General features: G+C 38.6%; 1 protein-coding gene across 4 annotated transcripts in view; it reads left to right on the top strand.

The window, feature by feature from the left end:
- The window catches only part of ELMO1 (engulfment and cell motility 1), a 308,693-nt gene that overhangs the window by 52,705 nt on the left and 238,542 nt on the right, over nucleotides 1-17,446 (top strand). For all 4 annotated transcript variants that reach the window (XM_062509803.1, XM_062509813.1, XM_062509822.1 and 1 more), the window contains 2 exons: nucleotides 10,594-10,634; nucleotides 11,550-11,622. In XM_062509803.1, coding sequence (XP_062365787.1) covers nucleotides 10,594-10,634; nucleotides 11,550-11,622 — 114 coding nt within the window. The remainder of the gene's footprint in view (nucleotides 1-10,593; nucleotides 10,635-11,549; nucleotides 11,623-17,446) is intronic.

Below are 17,446 nucleotides of genomic sequence, written 5' to 3'. Positions count from 1 at the left end.
CAGATGGCTAGTTGTCAGAGATGATAAAGGGGAAGAGGGAGAAGAAAGACAGAAAAGAGAAACTACTTACCCACTGACCAGACTGTGCAGGAGTGCCTGTGTACCAGGGGGGATCTGCTCATTCAGTCACCATTTGACCCATATTCAGAAAATCCTAAAAAATTTGCCGTGCTGGTTTCTTCTCTCTCGTTCGAGAGAAACACTATCTAAATGAACAGCAATATAATATGACTTTAAAAAAAACACAACAAAACCCCATCACTGTAGTCTTATACAAGTTTTTTATCTTTTAGGGTATCAAGGCTGTTCCAAAAACTGAAGTACAAATGCCATATAAGAAATCAGAGGAAAATCTGGAAGGTTTTTTAAGGTTGCTTACTGCATATACTTGGAATACTTATTTATATTCAGTTGCACATTATGCTAATTTACTTGCTGTGTATATGCCTGTTTTGCTTAGCAATGGAGAGAGTAAAATATTTTCAAAGTGAAGATATGTCGCGGTGAAACCAGAGCCGTTGATAGTGGTGTACTCGCAAGTGTTGGCCTTAAGAGAGGTCATGACTATTTTTTCCACCAAATGTTATTAAACTTTACATTCCCCTTCAGATGCATGACTTCTGAAAACTTGGACTTCAGGAGGCACAGAGCCTTTTCAAGTTGAGGCTTCCCACTGCATTTCTATAGGTTTGTTAACCTGGGTTCACCAATGGTGGTTTTAGATTTAATCATGCAAAATTAGTCTCAGTTAGACAGATCTGTGCCAGAAAAATTAATATATAATTAAGTACCTTTTGGAATTAACCTCTGTGCCTGCTTCCAATGAATGTAAAGAAAAATTTCTGCTCAGTCACTGACATGTATTTTTTGATCTCAGGGATTTGCACATGCTTTTTTCTTGGAAAGTTGCTTTAAACAAGGAGGGCAAAACTGTCTCTTATTTGTTGCCCTCTCTCTCTTACCAGGTGGGAACTAATTCATTTGCAGTAAACCTGGCAACTGGCTGATGCCTGTATACATAAGAACTGATTTTAAATAATGTTCTTCTTGAGAGATTGATTTGATGGAATTCAGTTATTCTCTTCCAGAATACTTGGGGTTTATTTGGGTTTCCCCCCAGATTCATAATTTTCCTCAATTATAACTTAGAAAAATAGCATCCAGACTCTTCCCTCCCCCATAAATCTGTAAATTAAAATTAAAACTTTGCCCCAAATTAATTTTTAATATGAAGATTTGATTGTGGCTTTAAGAACTGTGTAAAGCCTTGATCTTTAATGCTTTAGTCTCTCTGTCATGTAAGGGGAGGAATGGAAATGGACTGGTGTCTGAATTTGCATTGGAATCTTTTTATGGACTTTTTAGCAATGCCGTCTGGGGGAAAAACGGAATGGTAGATGCTGACTGTCTGTTATCTTTTTCTTCAGTCTTCTGGCTGATTATTCTAGAAGATGTTAAGAATAGTACTGTACAGGGTCTGTACAGGTGAACCAGGATGCTGGCTAGTCCATTCTGTCTTCTCTTTGCTTGTTCCAGAAATAGCTATTTCATAAGAGGGTGTTATTTATTATGTTCATGTTCAGTGAAAGCCTGCATGCTTTAATTTTGTAGTGGGGTTTTTTTTTCCAGCAAAAATTATTTTCGATAAGTCAGAGCTGGTTTTAGGTTACCTGATACTTTGTGGATTTACAGTTACACTGTTCCTGCTGCAGGAGAAGCAGCTTCCATGAGAGGCATAAGATAGAATTTGGGTACAACATCTATTTTGGTTTATCCCATTCAAATCCACTCATGTGTCGTAACACAAGTTGTAATAAAATCAGATTTCTCTAAGCTTGGGGATGAACTTCCTCAGCCTTGGATGTAAACAAGGCTTTCCTATAGAAAGGAATAGTTTCTAATTAAACTTGGTCGTACAGTCTCTTCCTCCAGGTTTGCTTTTACCTATGAGATCATTAAACATGGCCTAAATTAGCAGATGGGAATCTTTACATTAGCAAAAAGAAATGGGGGGGGGGGGGGGGGGGGAGGTTGAAGAGGCAGGTAGAGGAGGAAAGCTGTGTTTTCTTTTCAAAGCACATATCTCATACAGTGAGCAAAATTTACAGGAGCATTGTCATATGACAATTTCATGTTAATAGAAATGCAGCAATGAGTAGAGCCATGGGCTGCTTTACATTAATGCTGTCTCTAAAGTTTAGATTTACTCAGCAACTTTATCTTTCAAGTCTCTTTCAAGTTCTCTCTTCTCTTCTGCCAGTGTCTTTTTAATTGTGGCTGGTGTTTTGCCTTCTTCATAGAAGTCATTGTACTTCACTGCTTATTAAAATGTCATCACTAAGGTTTTAGTTTTTTTAAAAGGAGCTTTCAAACCTAAGTCTGGTTTCAGACCTTAATCTGGACCCTTGGAGATTGTTCATTGATTTAGTGCATTGTTTCTCAAACGGTGGGGAAAAATGAAGTTCAAAAGGGATTGTGAAATGCTTAATTAGAGAAAAGAAAAGTGGCACATCTTTTCTGCCCTGACTAAGAATAGATATAGTTTCTGCAAGTACTGTCACTAGTAATAGCAGTATACCAAGACAATCCTGGCATGACGAGTCTAAATGTATGTAATATTAGTGAGCAGCACCATTGTTCAAGCAGTGATCAAGAAAGGGATACTGATGTCTCACTGTCTCACCATACTGCGAAGTGTCACTCTCTGTGCTTCATTCTGACTCCAGACTCTGACTCAAAACTGAGGGGTTTAGTTCTTAAGGGAATGAAGGAAGAGAGAGGCTCATGCCTCCTTGCCACAAACCTGCAAATTTATATTTTCTTACCCAGAAAGTGTAATGGTACTGCAGTAGGTGGAACTTGTGATGATTTTTGGTATGAACATTGCTAAGATTTCCAATGTTATTGCACATCCTAAGTTTATAGTAAAGGGAAATACCAGTGCCTTGGACTGCGGCATTGGAGTAGTCAACATTAGTGCCTCAGTTCTTTGATGTGGTGGCAGCCAGCCAGCATGTATAAAATGGGCAATGTTATTGTCACATGTTACAGTTTATTAGTCTGACTTGTCCAAAGCCACATTCCCTCTGGTTGGCTGGAGTCTTTCTAAGCTGCAAACTTGTGTCCTGTGGTGTGTGTGTGGCTGGGACCTCATCACTGAAAAATACATAAAAAACTCTGTCTTGCTGATTCTGTTTAATACAGGCAGCAGCAAGACCTAGCGGATGGAAGAGGTTATAGATGAGTGAAGGTTTAGACATTGTAAAAGAAAGGGAGGGGAAGAATAAATAGAAATGTGTTGTGAATTGCAGTCTAATGGATGCTATTTATGCTTTCTACTTGGTGCTATCTTCTAAGTTAAGAACCATTAGTTCAATGCAGTAGACAGGGTTCTGTTGGTTGGTTGACTGGTTGTTTTTTTGTTAAATAGAAGTGCAGGTAGAGCCAGTATACACTTGAGGTCTGCAGAACTAATATTCCAGTGCTCCTTACCTCCAGCATAAAGGATGTTCAGAATATATTTCAAGAAAGAGATAAGGCACTTTTTTAATTCTCCTCTTGATTTTTGTGGGTTTGTGGGGTTTTTTCTTTGGTTGATTTGGGGTTTGTTTGACCTTTTCATGTCTGATTTTACTAGCTCCATGATTCTTTCCGGAACCTCCCTGTTGAAGCCTGAATTTTGCTGCCTGCACCTGATGGCATTTTCAAGATGAAGGCTAAACATGACTTTAAGATTGTTGCATCCATAAAATTTTTTAACTATCAGCAGGAGTCCCATCTCTTAAGTTAAGTTAATTCTGTTCTTATTTAAGGGAAACGTGTAACAACAAGATTCTTGAAGTTATGGATATTGAATTAATTCACATTCTGGCCAGCTGGAGTATCGAGGTGCACTTTATGACTCAATTATATTCTAGTTATAAACTTATAGTTTGTAATACAAAAGGGAATAGTACCAAAAATCCCACAGTATGAATTCTTTTGCCTTCACAGAGAAACTTCTGCCCTTTTAGGTCAGCAAGGTGTCAGTCATGAGCTGGGTTTGGGGTTTCTTCATTCAATCTTCAAAGGCACGCTCTCCTAATAGGTTGTGTGAAGAGCAACATCTTAAAGCCCTGCCTTGTATTTAAAAGTGTGTTTTAGCTGTATTTTAAATATATGTGGCAAGAATGCTGCATGCAAACATGCTGAAATCCACAACTGTGGTTCCCTAGGTGTTTTTTAAGTTTTCAGTATTCTTGATTGGGAGTCTTCAGTGCTCCTACTTGAGAAAACAGAGTGTTATGGCTTGTTAGGACACTAGATAAGGAGTAAGAAGTATCTGTAAAATTCTGTTTATGGTTTTCTTTTTTCCATTAAGGTTTTTTGTTATCAATATTATATGTTGCTGCCTTCTTGTACAGTCACTGTAACATCCTAAACATATGATCTGTGGGTCAAGGCTTAGATCAGGTGAAATGCAGACTTGGGGGTGGGAAGGGAGTAACAGAGGAAGCTGTAGCTGAGAGTGAAGGGGGAGAGGACACAAATACTCAGGTTTCCCTTTCAGTATTATGCACTCTGTGAAGTTCCTATTGCTAAATTTATACCAAGGTCTTGCTACTGACATGTTAAAACTACCACCTTAAGAGCTGTGAACTGAGCTGATAAAAGCTCTCTCCCATCAGTGGCTGCACTTATTGAGAGTTTTACCTTTCAGCTATGAGGTGCAAATGTTTTTAGCCGTGGGTTGTGTTGCTGCACCAGCACAACTGTGTGGTATCGACCTGGTCTTGGCTGAGTTTTATGGTCTCTTTTACTGTAGCACTTTGGTGTCCCTGTTCTTCAGGGACTCTTCACTATTCACTCTCTGTGCTGCTTCCCTGGGTTGGAGAAATGCTCTCTTTCATCTTTTACAGATGCCTGATAATAAGTTAACAAGTCTGATCTCACCAGTAATGCATTGTAGTCAATAGGGAGTGTTTATTCCCAGAGTAGTTCAGAGAAGGCTGAAGTCCGAAGCACTCCATCATCTCCCCCTTTCAGACGATCTTGTCTCTTACACCGCAGGAAACCAGTGTTGAAGTGCAAGTCATGGATCCAGGTGTCCTTGCATCTGGTGCTTGCCACCAATCCACTGTGGACCCTGGTGCATGACAGTAACAGATAAAGCCTCCACTGATTGTGAAAAGATGTTTTTTCCTGTGTTTTTTTTTTTTAAATAGCCTTTAAAGCAACTCTTGCACTGGAAGATTTATTAACATTCATGATAGTATTAATTATAAGATAGAATGTTGTATTTACTGACTTGAAGTTTTGTTTTTTGACAGATGCACAGGTCAGCAACAGAACTTTTTTCCTTAATGCTGTTTTGCCCTGACAGATGTGCTGCATCTGCTATTTTTTTTTTCTGTGATAGGATTAAAGACAGCTAAGTTAAGGGTTTTCTTGTTACTTCTCCAGTTAAAAGGTGTCAGACAGGGAGAGAGATATCCCAATCATTGTCCAACAAAAAAGCCCCATCAAACAGAACTTAACAAACCAACCTAGCAAAAACAAAGAAAGCAATGGATCTCAGTTAGTCATGTGGAAAGGAAAAATATTCCGATTTGGGCTAAAAGAAACCTGTCTACAATTTCCTGGTATTGCTCAAAGTATATGAGAACTGCACAGTAACACTGGTTTCCACCTGGATTTAGGCTTTTCTTTACAGTTCACACATGCACACACACACACACACACACACATGCACGCTTGCTGTTTGATTTGGAAGTGCTTTAAACCCAAATTGGAGTACTACTGGTGGTTTGAACAGGACCTAGAGCTTGGTCAACATTATTATACTGGATATTCTTTGTTTGCTTCTGCTCATCCCATGATTTCTCTGGAACAGAACAGTAGTCTGCACTAAACCAGCTTACAGTCTTGCGTGCTTGTGCTTAGTTCTTCCTGGTGACAGGTTCCCTGTGAGTTCTCCGTAGGGGTAGGCTTTAAAGGATGAAAGTGGTGAGGAAATTGGAGTGGGAAATCTCAGTATGTGTTCTGCAAGTTACTTTGGAAGTTCTACCAAATATTGCACAAGGATGGGTACCTGAGATACATGCAGGTGACCTCAAAATTGGTGACCTGCATGGTGGATTTCATTAGGGTGCCACCTGAATCTTGGACACCTGTATTAAACACTCAATGCAGATAGAGCTTTACCAGGTGTGTAAATTCACATTGGCTGTAGTGCTGCCTATGCTCTGTGTCATTGTCAGGATTCTCCCCTTATGTGCAGATCAGGAAGTCACGAAGCTGTAATGCCCCAGTGTCACATAATTTCAGCTGTCAATTTAATACCTACCCTAGGAAAATACGTTTATTCTAACCAATGTGTTCAGTGTAGATACTGTGGTAAATTAGCTGAAGGTGTTACCTCCTGTAGGGAGCACCAAGTTTACTTTGATCTCTGTTACTTTGTAAATTAAAGCAACAGCCTACTCTTAGAGGTTTAAATGAGCATCTCAGATGCGTAAAAGCTCACTTCATTTTTACAAGTCTAGGAGAAGACATAGATACCAAAAAACCCCAAAACACCCAACAACCAAAAAAAAAAAAAACCAAAAAACCCAAAACCAACCTACCAACCAAACAAACAAAACCAAACAACAACAACCCAACCAAACAAAAAATCCCACTGGTACAAAATACTCATTTCTATGAGAGAAAATCTTCAAAATATTTTTTGACTGATTGTAAAAAATTCTTTGAAATACATTGACTAATAAGGTAAATTTGACTTTCTGGAACTGTAAATGCAGCAAAGGTAAGTAAATTTCCATTAACATAACTTTATTAAGATTAAGGTAACAAATTAAACATTCAAATCTATGCTCTTTGACATTTGGCAGATATTTAGACCTGGGGCAAAAGAAGAGTGACTTTGAATGTGTCACTCCCAGAGCAAGGGAGGGTTCTGCTGGCAAGGGGGCCTGGCTGTGCATCAGGATGGCAGGGCTGATGCTACTGCTGCCAGCTCTGTGCCCTGTCTGCCAAAGACTCCCTGCAGCACACTCTTGCCAATCAGCCTGTGCCTGAGAGAGTGCACAGAGGGAGTCATGGCAGCCCTCACCTGCTTGCAGTGACACCCCTTTTGTGAACAACATGCTAGCGGCAGTTTATCTCCCAGCTACAGAAGGGGAAATAATTCTTTTCTGGAGACTTATACGTAGGGTGCATGCAGCCCAAGGCATTATTAGGAGCAGCAGCTTATTAGTATTGCTGCGGTGGTATTTATTTTACATTTATCAATTTGTAAAGTGTTAGTAAATTGCTAATTGCAAACCCTATGTCCCAGAAGACTTACACTTTTTTTTTTTTCATCTTGTTGCTTCTTGCATCATGAGTTGTGTTTACTCACATCAGTGCTGTAGCAGTAGTGCCACAGGAGGACCAAGCTGTACCATGAGAGGCTGGCTGTATAAGTAATTTTTGAGGATGCCTTTGCTATTTCTTTTAGCTGTTCTTTACAGATTCTAATTGATTTGTTGCAGGGAGTTATGTTGGTTTTGTCTGAATTTTTAGTTTCAGATTTTGTCATATAATAATGAAAAGGTGGTGTAAAGTAGGCAAAGGGGGTAGGAGGTGGGTGGAATTGACAAAGGATGTAAAAAGTTGATGGTGTAGAGAACTTAGAAATACCAAAATAATTATTTGAAATGTAATTTAATCCAGCCTTCACAATATTTATATTATTGCTAGTTTAGGTTGTGAAATTGTCTTTTTGTTGTAGTTTCTAATGGGAAACTATTGGTCCTATGGGAAATAATGGGAAGAAAAAGCAGTTACTCTTTTTGTCCTCCATTATATTGAATTTGCTAGCTGGTTTCTGTTTACTTTGTAAAAGGAATTAATAACCCAGATAAAATTTTGACATAATATGGAAATATCAGAACAGAACCTACAGTAGCATCCTGAGGGTTGAGCATGAAGCATGCAGAGCTGTGCACTCTGCTTGGCAGCTGTTTGCCTACAGGCTGGCACATGTATCCTGAAAGGCAAACTGAAGTTTTCCAGCTCCAGACAAAGCTGTACTCCTCCCTCTGTCCCTCCAACCTCCCATTTTTTGTTTTGTTTTGTTTTACTTAAAAGGTAGTGAAAAGAAAGCAGATGGAAGCCAGGATTGCTCTCACAGGGTTGCAGAAGCTGAAAAAACCCTCAGAGAGGAGGAAAGCAGGTCAAAGTAGTTGTACGTAAGTGACACAGTAATCCAGACTGAGGAACTGATCAATGAAAAAAACCTGGGGGAAAAAAATCCACTTTTTCTATCTGGCATGACCTGCCTGATCTGCTTTACAACCTGGCTGCAGCTATACAAACAACTGACCCAGTGCAATAGAGAAGATGCCATGGAGATGGGACATGTTCCTGCTGCAGAATGGAGCAGTTTCCCACTTCTGTTTTTATTTCCATATGGTGTTTGCTACTCATTGAGGTACATAGTCATGCAGATGAGGAAATTGGTCCTGGTGAAAATATTTTTCCCCCACCCTTCACCTGGGCCAGCTTTTAGTTTAGTTTTTTTTAGTTTTGACTTCCCTGGTGTGGATCATCTTGGGTGGTCATGTGAAAATAGAAATGTCAGTGAAAGAGGAAGGAAGTAAAACAAGGACTGAGACAATATGGTAAGCAGGAACAGAATTCTTTTAGCAGGTGCTTTCATTCATGTCTGATTAAAATGGTCTAGTGTTGTGCTTCTGCCTGTTTATAAACAGGCTTAGTTGACTGGACTGTTGAAATAATAAATCCTTCCCTGATCCTGACATGGCCGAGGAGTCCTGTCTCTGGCTTTCTGTCTATGCAGTGGTAAAACACAGAAAACAAATTCAAGAGAAAAATATTTCTTCCTTCACATAACATGCCCTGATACTGAGTTAATTTTTCCACTAATAATTTTCTACAAAAATTAAAGGTAAAAAGCTTACTTTTGACAATAATGCTGAATTGTGGGTGGGTTTATTTGTGAATTTTGTGTATTTGTTTATTTTTTTTTTGCTTTTTAGTAATTCAGTGAATTGTCATTATTAGAAGTAACTAAAGAGGGGGATCCTACAATGTTTAGGTGATTTGAGAAGGTTTTTGTGAAGCAATAGATATCTGTGGCATTGTGTGGTGTCCTGGTTTGAAAGACAGGTGTTTGCTAAGGAAATGATCCTTACTTCCTACAGATTATTATGACTCTGAAATTAAGGGAGCTCTCAGGCAAAGATATGGAGGTAGGAATAACAGTTCTTTACTAGTATATCTAACACGACAAACAAGAACAACAGCTATGAAATTACCCACAAACAGAACAGTAACTCAGTCCCAGTCCTTTCTGGCTGCAGGCACCTTTTCCCTGAGCTGCAGTTCCCAGTGCTGGGGGCAGGCAGGTCCCACAGAGCTGCAGGAGGGCTGGGGGTGATGGCAGCGCTGTCCCAGAGGGAGAGAGAGATGGAGAGAGCCCCCCGCTCATAGTGTCGGTCACAGTGCTCAGCAGAGTGCTGGATGGTGGCAGGATAAGGTGAGAAAAACAGCAGTGAGGATGGCTCCCGGCGCTGGGATGGCAGGGATGGGACAGAGGTGGCGATTGTCTTTCACGTCCAAAGTCCGCGGGGGGGGGGGGGGAATGGGACGAGGCCGAGCCTTCCGCTTCCTCTTCTGGATGTGTGAATCTTGTGGGGTTTCCCTCTTCTCTCCCCTCCCCCTTGTCACCAGGACCCAGTCAACAGGTATCTTAGCATGACAATGGGGAAAATTCCACAGAGGGAAAAGGGAAAGGACCAACCCCCAACATGTGGTCATCCAGTATTTGGGGAAAAAGGCTCAGTAGTCAGTGAAATCCGGTGTGTTTCTTTCTGCATTGCAATTTTATCTATGGTTTGGGACATAAAAGTGCATTTTCTCTTTGCCAGACATCTTAAAACCCTTGTGTGTGTAATCTGTATTTACAACAATGTTCAAAGCATTGCAACATCAACAGGCTAGACTGTTTTCTTCTTTTCTGTTTTGGGACCCAAAGCAAGAGAGCTTTTTCGTGTCAGTCCAAATGCTCCTGTTCTCACAGATGTAGAGAATAAAGCAGAACTGATACATCTGGGATTTTAACGTCTTCCAGGTGGTGTTTTATCAGAGGGGGACCTGCATGTGTGCGCTTAAGAGAGAGGATTACTGTCATCATATGACCATCTCTGAAAGGAACAAAAGAAGGTTTAAAATTATTGAATGTCTTCTGGTTTCAGATGTCTTTCCTGGAAAATGCTCATGTTATATCTAAATCTTCTTTTTCTGTTGTGTAATGAGATACAGTTTTGATTTCTCAGTTGAAAAACTGAGTTTATGTCATATGGGCTAAGATTGGCAAAAATAATGGATAATGTCATAATGCATGTATCTAGAACTGCTATCTTTATACCTTTATGAGACCAAAACAGCAGAAAATCTGGGGATCCTTTCACAATTGATGTTAAATAAAGAATGAAATGCTACTAGTTTTGTTCTTTGCATTTATTGGCTTTGGAATCATATTCTAAGAGCTCAGACGTATTCTAATTTGGTGATTTTGCTTTTTATTTCTTTTTTTTCATTTACCAGAGAAAGCCACTGTCCTCGATAATAAAAGAAGTCTGTGATGGGTAAGTTCTGCCGTATAGTACATACTAGATACAGTGCTTTTTGAAGTATTAAACCAACTATGAGATAATTTTTTCCATAGAAAATCTGGATATCTTGTATGACTAGTTGTTAGTTTCTTAAATCTTTTTGTGTTAACTTGAAATTTTGAATTTGTAGTGCATTTTGAATCAATTGCTTGCAAGATGAGGCTCCTAACAAAGCAGCTCCATCATGTGGGTGGCTCTTATTTTGACTGTTTCCTTCCTTTCTGCACAGAGATGCATTTTGCCAGCTCACTTTGGCTTGTGGTCCCTGCTGTTCATGTGTTAAGGGACTAAAGCACTGCCTCTGGCTCTGAATTTTAAGCACTGATTCCAGTCAGTGCTGTAAGCTGGTCCAGTTGATGTGACTGTTCATATGAAAATGAAATGTAAATTGCAAACACTGCAGTTTAGACTAATAATTGGCTAAGACAAATACCTTGATTTAAGTTTAATGGATTAATTAACAAAGCTGTTTTAAGTAAATGCTGCTGCACAGGAAAAACTAGCTATATTAATAAAATTGCTGCTGAGCTAAAAAGGTGATATTTTATGCCTAATGTAATATATCAACTTCTATATCCATTGTGTATTGTATAAGCTAGCATAAATTTCTGGTACTGTATTTTTTTTGGTCAATTTTAGTGACTTAGTGATCATGCTAACTGTAAAAAAAGATCGCTAGAATGTATTCATACTGAGGTTTTCCCTTTGTAAACATGGTTTTAACTTAAGCTTTGAAACTCATAATTGAAAACTATGGAAAACTATGAGAAATATGAAAAATACATGAGAATTACAGACGCTTGTTTGGTCATCCTAAATTTATGCAAATGGTACTTTTTGAATTATTAAGATTTCATTTTGTAATTAATTTATTTTCATATTTCTAAGGTGGTCTCTTGCAAATCATGACCAATTTGCACTGCAGCATGCTGATAGTTCTAATTTCTACATCACTGAGAAGGTGGGTATATTGTTCAATACAATTCTTACATAGCCTATACAAATATTTGCCACAATCGCTTAATTGAAATTAAAATATATGAAAATATACTTTTCATAATGCAATGCCACTGAAAGGATAGGTATTGGAAGACTGGATTTAATGACTTTTAAACTGATTTCTTCTGTTAGGAAAAGCTTATAAAAGTCTGAATGTGCAAAGTTCTTCATGTCAGTTGAGTTTGAGACTTGAGCACTGAGACCTTCAACTTTGGTATTCTTGTGTGTTTAGTATTCTGCTAACAGTGCATGTCACTTTCCTTTTTGGCTGATCAGGTAGAAATAAGTTTCGATGACTGTGTAATATTTGCTACTTGCTCCTGCCTGCTGTTTTGTCCTTACCCAGTTTGTAAGTTCTGTTGGATTACTTTTTCTTGTCCCCGTATAGTTTGGTAATAGGTGATTCACCAAGTGATACAATGATTTCAGCACAGAGTAATGAAAAAGCTGTAGCTGTAATAAAAATTGAATGTCTAGTATAAATATATGGGATTTGCTCATCTGAATGGGACCAAGTAGAATATTCATTCCAAATATTACTGATAAAATTGCTGAAATTACAAAAATAAAGGTTATTTGGAAGAGCGTACGTGTAGTACTGCAGATGTACGATTCCTAAGCAATGGCAGAAGGATACTGTTTAGAACCTGCTGCAGTCCACATGCAAATTCCCTCCTCTCAGTGGATTCTGAGCTACATGCAAATTCCCTCCTCTCAGTGGATTCTGAGCTAAAAACACCTGAGTTTAACTGCATAGATATAGATGCCTCTTGCTCACCTTACCAGTTTAGTTTGGCTTGCTCTTAAGCGGAAGCATGTCTTCATTCTGTTTTGTTTTGCATTTTACAGTTCTTTAGAATTTGCTAATATGACTGAGAAATTAACTAAGTTTTCTCTTGCTGTAATTCATACCCACACCCAAGAAATTGAGGAAACTTAGGCAAAGGTAAGCATTTGGAAAGACTAAATTTAGCAAGCCAGCCAGAGTAGTTGCTCATAGTGCTGAGTTGTTTTTTGATTTTTTTTTCTAGGCTCTTTCGTTTTATTTTATTTTTGTTTGTTCATTTTGCTTGTTTTTTAACAGACTAGTTTCAGTTTTTCATTTAACTGCTTGACACCCTGGACAGCCATCTCAATATGTCCCCTTTTTTTTTTTTTAGTTTTTTTTATTTTTTTTTTAGTTTTTTTTTATTTTATTTTTTATCTTCCTTTTTTTTTGCTTGTGTTTTTTTCCTCTCCTTTCTTTTCAAGATTCAGTTGACAGACACTTCAAAAGTCACTACAAGGAAACCTGTTGAAGCAATTACTGACTTCTGTGGTTTGCCTCCACCAAATTAAATAGTGAGATTGTTCTGCTAATTGCCTTCAATGGTGACACAATGTTTACTAGTAAAGCAGACACAATTGAATTTTCTTTAATTTTGTTGGCATTTAAACTCTGTGCAGTGAGTATTTCCAAGAAGTGGAGTTTGAGTGAATACTTCAGCTTTTTGAAGGTCTTTGTCCTAATGCAATTGGAGGGATATTTCAGGCTTAATCTCAACCTTTGGTGTATAGAATTCTGTAGCTTTGGAGAAGAAAAATGTTTTCTGTTCCACATAAAAGAGAGTCTGATGGTTTTTGGCTGCTTTTAACTTGCAATAAGAATGGAAAATTATGGTGGTTGGGACATTTTGCATTGTACTGTAGAGAGGATTTTGAGGTTGTTTATTCCCTATTGGAAATAAGCAGTGTTTGACTCTGAGTCACATATATAAGAGAGAAGAGCTCTAAATGCCACTAGAATTACTCAAATGTCTATGATTTTCATTAGATATTGTTCACTGTTCAAAGCTGGTTGTTGAATGGTGGCTGTGAAAAGAAGCTTATATAGGTCATCACCCCTTCACATACTTTCCCTCATTTGTGTTCAGTAGGATGTTGTTGCTGTCTGAATTAAAACATGAAAATTGAATCAGGAAATACATGCACTTCAAGGAAGCTACAACACTTAATTGTTAAAATCCACATATCTTTAGTCTGACTTTTACTAATGGACATGAGCAGAGCTTTTTTTGTGACAGTGACAGCTTCTCGTAAGAAATATTTTTCACAGCTCTTAAAAGTGAATTGTATGTCTGTATATATGCAGATAAAATTATCTATAGGTCATGTTTCTGTAGAGACTGCCTTCCAGGTAGAGATGCCTCTTTAAAATATCACTATATTTAAAGTCACCAGAAAGTTATACAATTAGAGAATTATTGTATACAGTAGCAAGAAGCTTTGAAGTGAAAATGTGCCAAATATTACATGGCTTACAATTGTAGTTTTTGGTGGCAAACAGTCCATCTGTGCTTTGGCTGTCATGTACAGAACTCTTTATCTTTTGTAGCTGGGCTTGTATTTCCCAGTTATACCATGCATAAATAAAAACAACACCCAAGCAGTTATGTCTCTTAGTTTACTTATGTTTTGGCTGTATTATATGGAAAAATGCCCCTCCAGAAGTAGCAATAACTTCTTCAGGCAGTAAGAGAGGTCTTTTAACAAATTTTGATTCAGCCAGGGTTCTTACTAGAGATAGGGCTTATCACAGCAGATTCAGTTTTTGTCTGCTGCCTCTGGGGTCATGGTATCTATGCCCTTGAAACTGCAGTGGAAATTATTAATTATGTCTTTAAGCCTTTTTTTCTAAAAGTGAGAGAAATAAAAGAAGAGTGCATGTGGACAAGAAAACCAAGCATGCATAGTGCCTGCTTGAGCTGAAATCTGTCCAGTGTTCTGATCTCAAAGTGTTTGATTTTTAATTATGTGAATCTGTGTGTGGTTTTTTTAAAAAGGCTTTGCTTATGAAGGAGCATTTCTCTGATAGGTCAAACGTCTAAAAGCCTGACTTCTGAGTCAGGATCTTATCATGCTAGATGCTGCAAGATAATAAAAAAGTCACCTTAGCTTCAGTCTATCCAGGCTGTGCCTGAATTAGATGCTTGTGTATATCAGGAGCAATGACTCAGGAACACTATACCCTGGGGGGAGCTCAGGTTTAGAAAAGAAAATGCTGTATGAAGAGTAGAGAATGGCTGTATAACTTGGTGTGCCATGTGTGTTCCCTGGCTGAAAACCACAGCTCAGATAATTGTTAGCTGTGTTCCTCTGCTGGTATCAGAAAAACCAGGAATCCAGGAATCCAGGAGGAAGGTCAGGGATTTAAATAGCTCTTCTGGGTGGCTCAGGTCAGATCTTTCCTGATCTCTGGGCTTGTCTTGAGTGAGTAGCAACTATAATGTTGAGATTTTACTGGATATATTTACTTGGATTTTACTTTCTTTGTTGTTGGCTTTTTCCCCCCTGCACTCTTTGCCTGTTTCTAAAAAGCATGTGGCAGAGTTGGCTGGTTGCCCTGTAATGGCTTGTTTTCCTGCTGAGTTGAGCAGTACTGCTGTACTGCCACATGCTGAAAGCCGCTATTAGTTACATGCAATGCAGGGACAGACATTTGAGTTGCTGATGCTGCACCTTGGAGAGTTATGACTGGTCCCTCATCTCTGCTCATGGCCCTTGGCCTTGTAGACCATGGCTACCTCTAAAATAATTTGTAGATCCTGTGTTTGCCTGGGGAAGGAGGGTGTTCAAACTGGTTTTGCTGCTGGAGGCAGAATGTGATTGTTCTTAACCCTCCATCTGAACAACTCTCAGAAATTAAGGGCTGACTGCTGGTGCTGAGGGGTTTGTGCGCAAGCACTGAGCACACAGTGGTGACAATGGTGACCTTTTTTGTTATCTTTTAAATACAAGGACATTTCATTCGTCTGTATATTGAATGCAACACATTTTTATTATCACAATTTTATTGTGTTTATTTTTTTACATCTGATGCATCAGAAGACTTCTGGTGGTTTTTTTCCCTTCTTTCCTATCTCCCACATTTCCCTTTTATTCTTATTTCTTGAAGTGGAGGGGAGCAGACACTGAGTCTACTCCATTAGTTTTGGGAGACTTTAATTCTGTATTTCAGGAAGAGCTGCCCCACCTTCCTTTGTTGCAATTATTCAACTCTGTGCTGTGTTTGAAGATGGGACATCTTTCTAACCCCCATCTTCCCAATACTGGGAACCTATGTGGAGTCCCTGGTGCTTGTTCTTTTCAAAAATTTTGTTTGTGACCTTTCTTTTTGCTGAACACAACCTGTAATTTTATATTCATGTGAAATTCCACCATGCCTTTACAGGCTCCCTGTGTGGGAGTGTATACAAATAACAAGAGAAGAAATGAGCCATTTGTATGGTTGGGAATTTTCTGAGTTTTATGTTTTTCATATTCGTCTGTTTTCACTGATTAATTGAATTTCAGTGAGTTGTAAGAAAACATTCTTAATAATGAAGGTTTCTGATTCACTGAAAACCTGGTGCTTCTTAAGTAGCTGAGAATGAAAAGTAGCATGAAGAATGGGAACTGGAAAAATGCATTAGGAGAGCTTAATTAAGAGAGCTGTTTAATTTTCCATTTTGCATCACTCCTGATAATACATTTATTAATAGTGCTACATAAATGGTAGATTATAGGTTTGACCTGTATCAAACCATGCCCAGCTTTCCCTTTACTCTGCCACTTATAAGACATGGTATTTCCTGCCACAATTTCTTACTGTTTTTCTTACTGAAATTTCCACACATTTCTTACTGTTTTGGGGTATCTGCACACCCTGAAGAAATTCCAAAACTAAGGACAGCACGTGGCATCTGAGTGGCCATGCTCCTGCCTACTTGATGGATGCTGGTAACACTCCCTGTGGACTTCAGTAAAATCTTAGAGAGCACTAGTATGTTTTTCAAATGAACAGAAGTAAAACTTGAGTATCCATATACTAAATAACTTTCAGTCCTCCTTCATTCAGGCTGATTTCAAGAACAGTGGCAATGATTATCCTTCTTTTAGTTCTCTTGGGACCCTTTTTGTAGAATTTTGGTCTATAGTAAATTTTCTAAAGGAAAGAATTATGTCCTGTCCATCTGTTATACTTTCTTGCCTCAGCACAAACAGCTTAATTCTTCTGTTTGCTTTCTATTGAGATATTTGTTATGATGATCTTCTGTTTAGTTCCTTACTTCATATCAAGGCTGATGAGATGGATCAAGTGGGGTGGGTTTTTTTTTTTTAAATCTGTATAGATATTTTCCTGAATTAAGTTTGTTATTTTGCTTCACAATTAATCACTAGAGAGGAAAGGCTCTGAAAATGTTTAGCTTTTGGTTAGAGCAATTGAAGATAATTATGGCATACCAGTGGCACAGTACAACTGTTTGGGTTCAGCTGACGGCAAACAGTTCTGTGTAAGATTTGGACAACAGAAAAATACTCTTTAATTCATCTTTATACTTAAAGATCAACCTAATTGGTTGTTTTCCAAAAGTTTCCAAAGTGCAGTGAACAGACATAACAGGTCAGCACTGAAAGAGGATGGTTATGATTTCTTCTCCCCTTCCCCAGAAGATCCTGCTGCTCTTTTCTTTTGCCTTGCCTTGCCTTGCCTTGCTGCCTTGCCTTGCCTTGCCTTGCCTTGCCTTCTTTCTTTCTTTCCTTCTTTCCTCCTTTCCTTTCCCTTTCCTTTCCCTTTCCTTTCCCTTTTCCTTTCCCTTTCCTTTCCCTTTCCTTTCCCTTTCCTTTCCCTTTCCTTTCCCTTTCCTTTCCCTTTCCTTTCCCTTTCCTTTCCCTTTCCTTTCCCTTTCCTTTCCCTTTCCTTTCCCTTTCCTTTCCCTTTCCTTTCCCTTTCCTTTCCCTTTCCTTTCCCTTTCCTTTCCCTTTCC

The sequence above is a fragment of the Cinclus cinclus genome, chromosome 1 (genome assembly GCF_963662255.1).
Source record: "Cinclus cinclus chromosome 1, bCinCin1.1, whole genome shotgun sequence".
Lineage (NCBI taxonomy): Eukaryota > Metazoa > Chordata > Aves > Passeriformes > Cinclidae > Cinclus > Cinclus cinclus.
The sequence above is the reverse complement of the archived record's forward strand: the minus strand, read 5'-3'. Positions and strand labels throughout refer to the sequence as shown.